Source organism: Rousettus aegyptiacus, unplaced genomic scaffold (assembly GCF_014176215.1).
Source record: "Rousettus aegyptiacus isolate mRouAeg1 unplaced genomic scaffold, mRouAeg1.p scaffold_m13_p_12, whole genome shotgun sequence".
Lineage (NCBI taxonomy): Eukaryota > Metazoa > Chordata > Mammalia > Chiroptera > Pteropodidae > Rousettus > Rousettus aegyptiacus.
In genome coordinates this window covers 34,612,150-34,625,303 of record NW_023416287.1, presented here as the reverse complement: position 1 = coordinate 34,625,303, position 13,154 = coordinate 34,612,150, and the positions used below count along the sequence as shown (strand labels likewise).

Genomic DNA, 13,154 nt, shown 5'->3' with positions numbered 1-13,154 from the left:
CTCCTCTCAGAGGCAGAGAGTGAGGGAACTCTTCTCTAAATTTTTAATTTGACAAAAGCAATATGCCAATTAGGAAAATGTGGAAAGTTTAGTTTCTTAGAATCAGTCCTTTCAGGAACATTTTCAGCTTTGTTTTTTCTTCTATTTAAAATGTATTGAATGTTTGTCTTAATGCCAGGTACTGTCATATAGGATTTACATGGATTTAATTTTCTTTTTTATAACAACCTATGATGGTGTTTTATTATCACTGGTTTACAGGTGAGGAAACTGAGGCACAGGTTTAAATACAGCAAATGTCATCTATAAGGTCCTCTCCCACATGGTCCTCTTAATACCTTGGTGGTTTGATGAGCATACCCAGTTACTCAGGAGGCAGTGTGAAGACTACATAATTATATCTGCCTGAGTTGACCTGAAAGGTGTGGTTTTGTGAAAAGAATTCCTTAAAGAACATGTTGAATCTTAGTTATGACTTTTTATAGTGGTGGGGAGATCATGTATTGCTGCTTTTCATTCTTTACTGGATCTCATTGCGATGTTCATTATGCAGGATTTTCTCATAATGCAGCCTAGGAAACTGAAACCACTTTATCTAAAAGTGATAGTTATCACTTAACTTCTTTCTTTACAGACCACACTGCCCACTTTTCAGAGCCCAGAGTTTTCTGTTACAAGGCAACATGAAGATTTTGTATGGCTACATGACACTCTTACTGAAACTGCAGACTACGCTGGGCTTATTGTAAGTGCATTTTGGAAAATAATCAATTTTTTCTATCTTGCTATTCATTTTGTTTAAAGAAACTTTTACCCACTCTACAATGATGGACTATGAAAACAGTCTTGATTTCATCTGCCACCTGAGTGTTTGCTACTTGTTACTGTTATAGTCTAAATATGTGACTTTATATAGTATTGGCAGCTATGAATGAAATGAAGCATACAATCTTACATTCTGTACAATATAAGAGATAAACAGTTTCATGATTTGTCTTATCTACCTCTAGGTTTGGTGTTTCTTTGACATTTTCTTTAGACATCAATTAGAATTGATTTTTAGGAAAACCTTAATATTGGTGATGGTATGCAGTAGATATCTCAAAAAAAATGTAGTCTGCTCACAGAGTAAGGAAGAGGCACTTGTCCTGCTCAGCTCCTGAGAGTTAATGCATAGCTGCAGGAAGAGACTGAGCTGATTTTATAGGAGAATTAAGTGTGGCTTGTTCTGCCAGGCAAACCGAAGAATCTGTTCGAATAGTTAAAATTAGCTATGAACCTTGTGTTTAAGAATGTTCTCTTCACTTAGAATCTTTCGATTATCCTCTGGAATTAAAAATTCCTTTTTGAGTTGAGAGACTATAATCTTGATCATTCATCATCAGCTTCATTTTAGCCATGATTATAATATATAAACTGATATTAAAGCAGGATAAACACTATTGTACTCTGCCAGTTGTCTGGCATGGGTAAACTGAATAAATGATTGCGCTCTGCCCAATTGTGAGGATGATACTTGTTTTAAGAGGCCAGAATGTTAAGAGAAAAACAGGTTAACCACAGGCCCCAACCAAAAGAATGCTCTGAAGTTACCTGCCTCTGCTGCAGATTCCACCTGCTCCGACAAAGCCCGACTTCGATGGCCCTCGAGAGAAGATGCAGAAACTGGGAGAGGGTGAAGGGTCTATGACCAAAGAAGAATTCGCCAAGATGAAGCAAGAACTGGAAGCGTAAGTGGATCTTCTTGATGGGGCTCTATCTTTTGAGAAGAAAAGTGGCAATGTGTACAGAAATCAGAACCTGACAACTAATGGCTGCCTCCTAAAACTACATTTTGCAGAGTATAGAGCATAGTCTTTGTGAACTCTAGACCTAGACTTCCTGGGGGCCATTAACTGGATAGACTAGTTGTTTTCTATGTAGTAGACCATAGTTATGGAATGCTGCTCTGGCATAGTGAAGTAAACTTTTATGTGTCTACATGTAACTAATTCTTTAGACCGCTGATAATGTTCAAAGCCTTCTCCCCTGAAGTTTGGTTACTACGAATATAGTTGAACCTAAATTGCTGTGAATGCTGCTATGCATTCAGAATACTACATTGATGGTTTGAGAAGGCCAGGTCCGTGGGAAGTAAATTTTAATTTGATTGTAATTTAATTCAAACAAAAATGAGTTCTTTATTCTGTATCATAGAGGCTTGCATTAAGTTTCCTATGAATCCGTCCTTCTACTACTTTGGAATTCACTTGTTCATTTCAGCAGTTCTCTTTAGTGCTCCGTCCCAACCCCATATTATCTAGGCCAATGCTCAAGTATCTCTAGGTCCTGAATCATTCACACACTCGAGTGCCTGTTATGACCAGCTCTGAGCAGCATAAAGCACTGAACACAACAGACTTAAATTTCTACCACTGGGAAGTTTAGAGTGATCTATAATGTATAGGTTGAGATAACTTTATAATTTCTGGTAAATCGGAGCCTTATAAGACTCAATGCTGTGTACGTGGCTGCAGAATTAAAGGGTTTTCATTGTTTTAAAGAAACCGGTGTTCTGTGACTACTAAACACCAGCAGTATTTACATGTAAGTTTTGGGATTTGCAGACTTGTTTCATCAACCCCAGTTAAATATCACTTTCCCTCTTTGTTTACTCATTTCACAGATTACAAATGGCAACTACTTTATAACCTAATTAAATACAAAGTTATACCAGAATGTTTTGGTCTAGTTTAGATATTTTGCTTAGTGATATGAGTAGAACAGTGATGAAAACCAGGAGCAGTAGTTGAGTGTTGCCAACTAAATGTCTTGTGTGCTTCTCTTTCAGTGAATATCTCGCTGTCTTTAAGAAGACTGTATCATCCCATGAAGTCTTTCTTCAGCGGCTCTCTTCTCACCCTGTTCTCAGTAAAGATCGCAACTTTCATGTTTTCCTGGAATATGATCAGGATGTAAGGCATTTTTTTAATTCCATTTCCAAGATCCAGTTAAAATGTATAAGACTGTACTTTAAAAAATATACCTGATATATTTTCTGAAAATTTGACTTAAAATTTTGAATTTCTTAACCAACACACTGAAAACCTTTTTTATTATTATTTGTCTATTTATTTATTTTTAGGCAAGGCAACCCTTGACCTCACAGAGTACAAGGACCTTGTTAGCTTACAAGGACCTTGTCAGTTTACGATCCCTTATTTTTTTAATTTTTTATTATTATTTTTTTTTACGCCTACAGCACCTGGCCGTTGTTGGTACGTAGGTGGTACTAACCAGGTCTGACCCTCCTTAGCTTCCGAGATCAGATGGGATTGGGCCTGTTCAGTGAAAACCATTTTTAGATGTTGTTTCTCTCCCGTAGATCCAATATGTGACATTTTTTAAAAGACTACTTAAAGATTTTGACTTTTTTTCCCTTTGAGAAACCAGTTTTCTCCACCTAAGTTTGGAATTGTTAGAAGGAACTTTGGTTAATTCACATTTGTTTTCTTCCTGGCTACCTTTAGTTGAAAGAAAGCTCATATGCTTTTTTTTAAAAAGCATGTTATGTTCTGTTACTATATGTATGAGACAAGCCCTAGCTTGGAAATTTCCTCAGTGTCTTCTAACTGGTAAAGTTTTAATAAACAACATAGAACAGAACAATAATTTTACCAAGAATTTAAAAGCCATTAAGACTTGGTGTCTAGGTAGTTTTTCAAAATATCTCTTAAATCACACTGTGTTTAGGTTTAGTCGTTTATTGCACACTTTTCATCTGGTAATTAAGATGGAATTAAGGTATATATCTTACGTGTGTATGCCTATACAAGTGAACACTATTAGTTGGAATGTATTTAAGACTTCTTTATAAGAACCTTAAAAATAAATGTACCATAAACTATTCTTTTGGAATTCTTTTTCTTCAGCTAAGTGTTAGGCGGAAAAATACCAAGGAGATGTTTGGTGGCTTTTTTAAAAGTGTGGTGAAAAGTGCTGATGAAGTCCTTTTTTCTGGAGTTAAGGTAAGTGACTTTTTTTTAGCTGGTTTAGAAAATATTTGATGTCATGTGGATAGGTGACTTTTTATTCAGAGAAGATATTTGTGAAATAAATGGTATTCTCAGAAATACAGTAATTTCTTCAAATTTTGGTTATTTTCATCTACTCATTTTCACTTATTTTCCCAAAACACCCTGTTCTCTCCATGGAGAGGAAATAAGAGCCTTCTCACTTTTAAGTCTTTAGTTTCTCTCTTTCTGTAAGGAGAGAGAGCTTAAATAATTTTTAGAAAGAAAATAAGCTACAAGATTAGTACCATGCCATTCTTTGGAGCTAGGCGGTCCATTTTGGTAGCCCCGGATGCATGTGACGGTTGAGCACTTGCCATGTAGTTAGCTGGTACAGCTAAGGAACCAAGTTTTTAATTTTATTTATGTGCTGGATTTCAAGGACGTTGTATGAAAAAAAGACAGTAAAACTTACTGATGTTTTTGTTTTGGATATATTGAGTTAAGTAAAATATTACAAGTAATTTTACCCATTTTTTTAAAATAATGTGGCTGTTAGAAAAATTTTAAATAGCACTTACATGTCGATGGACAGTGTGCTATTGTAGAAAATCAAATTAATGTTTATGTCTTTCACTCTCACAGGTATAATTTATTTATTCCTTAGCCCTCCCACCCCCTTTTTAAGTGAGTTACCTTAACAGCTACTATTTAGAATCTAACTTTGTCACATAGGGCTTGAGTAAGGACCCTGAATAGAGAGGCCCTTCTCAGAAATTTTGAAACTCTTGAACTGTCTCATTGGTGCTGTTTAAGGTATTTGGGGCTATCCTGTACTCACGCATTGCAGGATATTTGGTGTCCCTGGCTGGTGCCCACCAGATGTCAGTATTGCTTCTCAGTCTGGAACCAACCAAACTCATCCGTCTTCACACACATATGGACGTCGGTATCCAAGACTAGGTAGCGATCCACTAGGCAGAACCATTGCTAGATCTTTAGATACCAGAGCTTTACTGGGCATTGCTAAATGACTCTTCAAAATTGTTCTATTAACATTTCCTGCCAGCACATGAATTTTGCTAGTTTTGGGTATGAAATGGTGTCTTGTCGGTTTGTATTTCCCTGGTCCGTAGAGGTTAAATTTACATCTGAATTTAATTTCCTTAATTTCTTCTAATACAAAATAAATATGTACTTATATTCTTAAAAATTTTGCTTCTTAAATGTCTTTCTTCCTCCCCTTTTAGGAGGTAGATGACTTCTTTGAGCAAGAGAAGAATTTCCTCATTAACTATTATAATAGGATCAAGGATTCGTGTGCAAAAGCTGACAAAATGACCAGATCTCATAAAAGTAAATACCATTCACCCACTAGCCACTTAACTTTTTATATGCCAGCTGTTCATATAAAAAGGGCTGTTCTTGTTTCTGCAGATGTTGCAGATGACTATATCCACACTGCAGCCTCCCTGCATAGCCTGGCTTTAGAAGAGCCCACAGTCATCAAAAAGTAAGTTTTTCTTGGGAAAGCATTTCCCCTAATCCCCTAATCGAAAGTTAGGTGGTGTAATTAGAGTTATAATGAGTAATGACTACATAGTTTCAGTTCTGCTTGTGTACAAGCTCATCAGGGATAGATGATAGTCTCCCGCAACTCACATCTTACACACCCCCTGAACATAGACATTTGGTAGGGGGGTAGTAAGAGGGTACTTCTGTACCAAACTTGGTGGCTTTTGTCAAAGCCTTTATTTTTGTCAAGTATTAACATGTCTTTGTTTCTTGTTGATTATTTTAATTTTGGAGTTGTCTTTGAAGTTGCCATGTTGTGTTCTCTTGTACATGGTGCTTTTCACTTTACCTGAATTGACTTAGAGATTTGATTAGTGGTCATAAGGATAATGTAATGACCCCAGTCTGATCTTGAGCTTTTTTTTATGTGAATTTTTCAGTTTTTCTATGACGGTAATTTGTGATGTGAGATAGTATTCTATTTAACACCTAGGCTTGCTGTAACAGGTCGTCCTATTTCTGATTTGAAAAATAGAAATCAGGCTAATGGCAGAACCAAGATGAAATAGTATATGTTTATGCCTTTGGAACACCCATGGTGGTGTGGTTCATTAGAGCCTAACTTTGGTTAACATAGCTTTGGCGTTGGATAAGAACTGTCTCGGCTGGAAGGGCACCAAGGGAGGTTGATGCCTATGACTGTGGCACTATAAATGTGCTCAGTATTACAACCATCTTTACTAGATTGAGTTATCTGTAATGAGAACACTACTTTGATACGTTAATTCTAGAGCACCAAAAGCTAGGGCTCCTGAATTTACCTATTCATATCTTAGGGTGTTGATAAGACCATATGTCATACATGACTCCAGACCTTAAACCAAAATCATTTATATGTTTTCAGGTACCTGTTGAAGGTTGCTGAACTATTTGAAAAACTTAGGGTAAGCATTTTTATGTTGGTCTTTGTTAAATATTTGATATAATCTGTAGATTTATGCTTAGATGATGGTGACATTTATATATTTTTTTAATAGAAAGTTGAAGGTCGAGTCTCCTCAGATGAAGATTTAAAGCTGACAGAGCTCCTTCGATACTACATGCTTAATATAGAAGCCGCTAAGGTAAGAGTTCTCAGAAGAGTGCAAGACCTCCTTGCCATGACCCAGAAGAGGTCTGATATGATTAGAGATGTATTTTTGATAAAAATAAGGAAGTTAGGAATTTGCCAGGATTATTTATGTAAGTGATGTTGACCTTAATTGAGTTTGAGGAATAGTAAAGGAATTGTGATTTGGAAAACACATGCTTCAGTGAATTGACAGGTGAGTCCACTGAGGGTTTGGGGTGAGCTATATTTATGGGCAAGGGAGTATAAAGAGTAGGAAGGTCCAGCCAGAGTTCAAGAAGTGAAAGTTCATTGGCTCCAGGGTACTTGTCCCAGGCAGTGAATTTATTGGCAGATGTACATTGATACGGAGATTCTTCTGGGTCTTCTGTAAGTTAGGAATTTACAGGAAATCAGCCTTCTAGTTCTTAAGTTTCAGTCTTCTGAGGGGGCACATGCATGAGGTTCTTCATTTCATGTCTTCCAGTTCCATTTTAGATTGAAATCGTTTTACAGTGACAAGCTTCGTGTGGCCTCGTGTCCTTAGTTTTTATTGCTTGGGAGCAGTAGAGGTGGTGCTGAGTAGATAATAGTTTGGGAGATTTTGAATTATTTGGATGTGGGACATAACTGAAGACATGCCAAAAGGGCTGTTTTATTTCTAAGGCAGAAAAGGTTTTGGGATTTGCAGGTTTTTGTTGAATTGCTGTTGTCACTGCAGCTTTTGAGTCATAAAACATTACTTAACAAAAGCAAGACTATATGGCAAACAGAATGACCTTTTAGAATGAAACATGCATTCTTCACTATCTACACTGCCCTGAACAAAATGTTTAAATTATTTTTATATAAAATATACCAAATTAGGCAACATATAATTAGGGAAAATATGTAACAGGAAAATGTCATCAGGAAGTAGAAAGTTACTATTTTCCCCATAGTTTACTGTTTTATTTTGTCTTTTGGCATGTTTCCTTAGTCTTATATGTTAAAAAAAATTTTTTTTTACATACTTTATAGACTACCTTTATAATGGATTTACATACTGGTGGTAAACACTAAAGTTTTTTGAGTATACACAAAAGGACATAATTGGATGTCATGGATCTGCCATACATACATCATAACTTCTCATTTTAGTTACTGAGGAAACTTCTACTTTGCTCTAAGTTTGCAGGGACTATTTCAGATTAGATCCTCAGAACAGATCCCTAAAGCAGGGTTTGAAGGAATAGGGTTATAAGAATGTTTCAGTGTAGTTTATATAGATATTTAGTCTTCCTGTTTTGCTCTCTAGAGATTTTTCAGGGTGTCATATCTGTTAATTTTCTTCTCAGGATCTCTTATACAGACGCACAAAAGCCCTCATTGACTATGAGAATTCAAACAAAGCGTTGGATAAGGCCCGGTTAAAAAGCAAAGATGTCAAGTTGGCTGAGGCACACCAGCAGGAATGCTGCCAGAAATTTGAACATCTTTCTGAATCTGCAAAAGAAGGTTGAGCAGGGCCATTCTTTACTTTTACTTTTTAATTTGGAAGTAATTTCAAACTTACAGAGAGATGATGCATAAATAGCAAGACACCCATACATCATTTACTTGGGTCACCTACCTGTTCATTTTGTCCCTTTTGCTTTGTCACTTGGCACACGTGCTACCATTCCACATGTGTGTTTTTTATAAACACAATTTCGTTTTGTTTTTTAACCACAAATTTTATATAACCTGGTCCTTTTATTGCTAAGAACTTTGTTTTGCATTTCTCTTACCTCCATACAGTACAATTAGCAACTTTGGTAAACTTCGATATGACATAATACTATCTACAATGTGTATTCTCATTTTGTCATTTCTCAATGATGTCCTCCAGTCTAGGATTGCATTTAGATTTCATAGCTCTTAAGTCTCTAATTTGGAGACTCATTCTTCTGAGCCTCTTTTTAGGACATTTGCCATTTTGAAGACCATAATCTCTTTACAAATACAATGTTCCTCAGTTTTGGTTGGTAATCAGGTTCCAGTTAGGCATTTCCAACAGGATACTGTGTAAAATAATGTGTCCTTAGGGACTGATCTTGGAGGGGATGTTTTGTTCCTCTTCTCCTGAATAGACAAAGTTTTATATTAATTTTGCTTGCCCAATCAGGTATTATTCGATTTCTCTACTGTGTAGTTAATATTTTTTTCCCATGCCATTAGTTAGCAATCGTTGGGGAGACAATTTAAGACTGTGTGCATATATCCTATTCATCAGACTTCTTTCCTAAATGTAGTCTATAATGATAATTTTTGCCTGAGCCAACCTTTATTTACTCTGGTGGTTGTAGAAAGGTGATTTTCCCCCTCCCCTAATTCTAGCATTCCCTTTCCAAATCAGTACTTAGCATTATTCTTTAAGCACAAATCTTTCTCTCCTACTTTCTTATTTATTATCTTTCTTAGAGTCATGGATTTCTGTCTTCGAAAGTTGTTTTAAAATTTATTACTGTACTGAATTTTTTTGGTTCTCACATTGTCCATACTTATCCACTAGAGAGTGTCTTTAAGCTGAAATAACCTCCCATTCTTTTGAGCAGTTAGATGTTCTCTGGTAATATTATATTTTTTTCTCCTGCCCTGGAAATTGTCGTTTTTTCCAGGGGATGGTGCACCATTTACATGAGTGTAATATGTAGTCTTTTCCTTAAGAGATCTCACTGCCCTGTAGTTCTCAGGGGCCATGGAACATGCAAAAAGTGAAGAATGTGTCTTTCAGAGTGAATGTAATGATAGCGGAATTATGTACTTAATTTATCCTCAAAATACTTCCCCACCCCCTTAAAACTCAGCTTCCCTTGAGAAATCTCTATTTCATTTTAAGACTTTTTCTAAAACTTTTTCTCCCTGTGTTTTCAAAATCTAGGCATATCTGGAACTGTCCTCATAATAGCAGTGAACAATAAGAGTTCTCCTTTCTCTTGGCTCATATCCATCCAGGACTGTAATGCCTTAAGAGACAGAGCTGCTCTGTATGAAAACTTTGCAAATGGCATGCAGACATGCTCACATGGCTATCTTTTGGATTCTTTTAAAGGAACCTCCCTACTGCCCTATTCTTAAATTTCCTCCCCCCCCACCCCCCGCCTTTAACAACTAATTTAAATTTATAAGGAAAAGAACACACTTCAGAACTACTGAGTTGAAATCCTGAGTTTCATATAGACCAGAGTTTAGTGGCTCTGACAGTTTTAGAGGGGATTAAAGAAAACCACAAAGTTTTAAAACAGTGCCAATTTAGGTCTGTCCTTATTGCCTGTGGTTTGTCCCTGTGTTGCTAGATTTGATTCTCTTTATTCACATTATAAGCCTGAGTATATGATACTTAAAAGTATGGTATTCTGAAGAATACAAAGATTAACAGGTCTTAACCTGTTTGCCTTTGTTCCCAGTTAAGATTTGTGGCTGAACTTATTAGAATCGGTTGAATGAGCATAGTGAAACAACACTGTGGGCGGGCAGCATGGGTGATGCTTTAGTGCTGAGTCCTGGTTCTGTGATAGGCCTTAGAGGAAGGAGGTGAGCTTATCTTGACAGCTGGGAAGGACCTATTTAGCCTCATATACCCAAGGTATTGTCATTAACACATCACTATAAAATTTTTTGTGTGAGGTTCTAATGTGGTTGCTTGTATTATATTTCTGTTGGACAGTGCTATATCGACATAATACAAGAGGACAAGTTTGCTCCTGTGTACCCTAGAGTGCCAGCTTGAGCTACGGAGGGTTTTCAAAGTTTAAAAATAATTCATAATAAAAAGCCATTGGTTCAAGTATGTGTAGCTCACCACTTTCCCAACCTTCATTCCATAGACATTGGTACCTAGAGGTTAAGGGGGAGGAGGCCACTCATCTCAGAGATTGTCCAAGTCAGTAGCCATTCTCTGAATTTTGATGTTTGATGTTTGGGTGGTGCTCCTAATTTAAAGGCAAAAATGTGAGAAACTGGTACATCAAAGCTTTGGAGCTAATTTATTTGCAAGGATGAAATTTGGAAGTTAAAGATGAAAATTGTTCAACTTGTTAAACTTTCTCTCGTAGAATTAAGCAATTTCAAACGAAAGAGAGTGGCAGCATTTAGAAAGAATCTTATTGAAATGTCTGAACTGGAAATAAAGCATGCTAGGGTAAGTATTCAGATTAAGCCAACAACTTTATTTTTCCAAGTTATTTCCCAATTCACTGTCTCAGTGTCATCAAACAGATGGGTTTGCTTTATGGTTTTAATCCTCTGGAATGTAGGTGGGAGCCACTTGTTGGAGTATTTAGTCCATTGCAAACCCAAAATTTTCAACTTCTTGACGATATACTGCTTTTGAGAAAAGCATTCTTGTTGCAACTACCCTATCTCCTTAAAGTCCTTGCAGCCACACTTCAAAGAACCTGTTCTAATAATTTGTGAACACATTCATCATACCATTATATGCTCTTAAATATCTAGAGTTTCATGGAAAACATTTTTTTAAAAAAAATCTAGTTTTGCTAAGTGTCTTCTGATATTCCTTTTTGGCTTAAAAGGGAAAAAAACTTCCTCGGATATATTTAATGTCTGGCTTAATGTTGCAAAAAAAATTTTTTTGGAGAAAAATGGTTCTTAATGCTGGGTGCATATTAAGACTTTCGCTGCCTGATTACATTCACTAAGAAATTGTGAGGGTGGTTTTTGGGTGTAGGTGAGAGTGAGCCCTCTTGAGAGGGCTATGTGGTTCAGGAAAACTGGATTAGCCCATGGGTCAGCAGGGAGCTGTTGGAGGAAGGAACTTTTATTGGCCATCAGCACGGGTTAAAGCAGGAAGACTGAATATTTGCGTGTATTTTGAATTCTTTTATTATGACTACAGCATAGATGTGTCTATTCATTTGCCTCAAGTCCAAGTTCCTTTAAATCGCAGTTTTAAAGTATCATTTATGTAAAAATGATAACCCATAAATGCTAAGTTTTCTGAATTCCTTTAAAGTGAGAACTTTTTAAAGCAATTTGTGCAAAGTCCTATTTAAATATTTATTATATGTAATCTCATTTAAAATCTCACTCAGCTGGACATGGTTCCATAGTGTAGCAGTTAGCACGTCTGCTTTACACGCAGAAGGTCCTGGGTTCCTGCCCCAGTGGAGCCACGGTTCATGGTTTACAGCCATGCCAACTTGAACAAGCCCGACTCCATCTGATTTCGGAAGTTAAGCAGGGTCAGGCCTGGTAGAACTTGGATGGAAGACCACCTAGGAAGACCAGGTGCTATAGGCATAAATAATAATAAATAATGAAGAAAAAATAAAAATAAGATCTCACTCAGCTAGTTTTTAGCAACTTTTTATCCAGTCTTTCCAAGGCCTTCAACTTCAAACAACAACTTGTTTATATAATAGTTAGATTAATTCACAATAAGCCGAATTTGGCATGATTGCTTTGGGAGCAAATCTGGGGTTGGATGCGGGATTGGAGGTGCTGGAGCAGCAACTGCCAGCTCTTTAGGTGTGAACCTCTCCCATGCAGCACTCCCAGGCTCTTTAAGAGGAACTCACCAACATGAAATTGAGGTGAAGGGGATGTAGGTTATGGTTCAGTTGCGATTTAAAGAAGAATCTCTTGTGAAAGCTAGGTGGATGGGTTTAAGTTTAATTCTTATAGATATATTAGGGAGTCTTGGACTCTAGAGCAATTCATTGGTGTACCTTGACTTTTATTTTTCTTCTAGAACAATGTCTCCCTCTTGCAGAGCTGCATTGACTTATTCAAGAACAACTGACTTGCCTTTTCTCTGAATGAAGGACACGAATGTGAAAGAAAGCCAGCATTACTTGCACTTAAATCATTACCACAAAAGATTTATCACCTTTGATTTTAGTTTAAAATTGTGTTAATAAATATTTTGATTTCTAAAAATCTTAACACTTAACCATGTTGGTTTAAAAATATTTCTATTACATGCTACTTGGACATAACTAATCTTTTCCTTTGCATTTAATAGCTCAAAGTGGGCAGAATCTAAATATTCAGTTCTCCTGTAATTTGTCTTTAGATATTAAAAGGGTGCAGGAAACGTGCCTTCTGGAAACAAGAATAAGCAATTTGCCTGGCACATGTAGTTTCATTGTTTGATGTGCCCATGTCCCTATAAACCAGTTATTTTAGGGTAAGTGCCAGTTACAATAAATAATTCAACTACTTGTTACAGGTAACATAGATTTTCCATTCCTTAATATGGTAACTTTCCCCCCCTTCTCTTAAAGGTCTTTAGTCATCTTAAGTGTTTATACTATAACAAGAACAAGAAAATGTCATTTATCTTTATATACCTTTTGCAGCTCCATTTTTGTAGTTGAGATATAAATATTTGAGAAGTATTTTAAGGATATAAAATCAAACAATATGACATACTTTTAGAAGGCAGTCAGATATACATTAGAAAAGATGTGAACACCCTCTAAGGGGTGGGTGGTGGTTGTGTTGGACTTTTTATATAAAATGTATAATAAAATGATAAACCAAGCCATGATACCATA

At 36.4% G+C, this 13,154-nt stretch overlaps 1 protein-coding gene across 6 annotated transcripts in view; it reads left to right on the top strand.

The window, feature by feature from the left end:
• SNX5 (sorting nexin 5) overlaps nucleotides 1-13,154 on the top strand; it is a 23,504-nt gene extending 10,350 nt beyond the window's left edge. For 3 of the 6 annotated variants that reach the window (XM_016146104.2, XM_016146108.2, XM_016146103.2), the window contains 11 exons: nucleotides 635-745; nucleotides 1,609-1,730; nucleotides 2,831-2,954; nucleotides 3,912-4,007; nucleotides 5,243-5,348; nucleotides 5,430-5,505; nucleotides 6,412-6,451; nucleotides 6,545-6,631; nucleotides 7,953-8,112; nucleotides 10,692-10,777; nucleotides 12,347-13,154. In XM_016146104.2, coding sequence (XP_016001590.1) covers nucleotides 635-745; nucleotides 1,609-1,730; nucleotides 2,831-2,954; nucleotides 3,912-4,007; nucleotides 5,243-5,348; nucleotides 5,430-5,505; nucleotides 6,412-6,451; nucleotides 6,545-6,631; nucleotides 7,953-8,112; nucleotides 10,692-10,777; nucleotides 12,347-12,397 — 1,059 coding nt within the window. In that variant the 3' untranslated portion in view covers nucleotides 12,398-13,154. Of the gene's footprint in view, nucleotides 1-634; nucleotides 746-1,608; nucleotides 1,731-2,830; nucleotides 2,955-3,911; nucleotides 4,008-5,242; nucleotides 5,506-6,411; nucleotides 6,452-6,544; nucleotides 6,632-7,952; nucleotides 8,113-10,691; nucleotides 10,778-12,346 lie in introns of all 6 variants that reach the window. The other 3 variants (XM_016146102.2, XM_036229697.1, XM_036229696.1) reach the window with 1 other exon arrangement.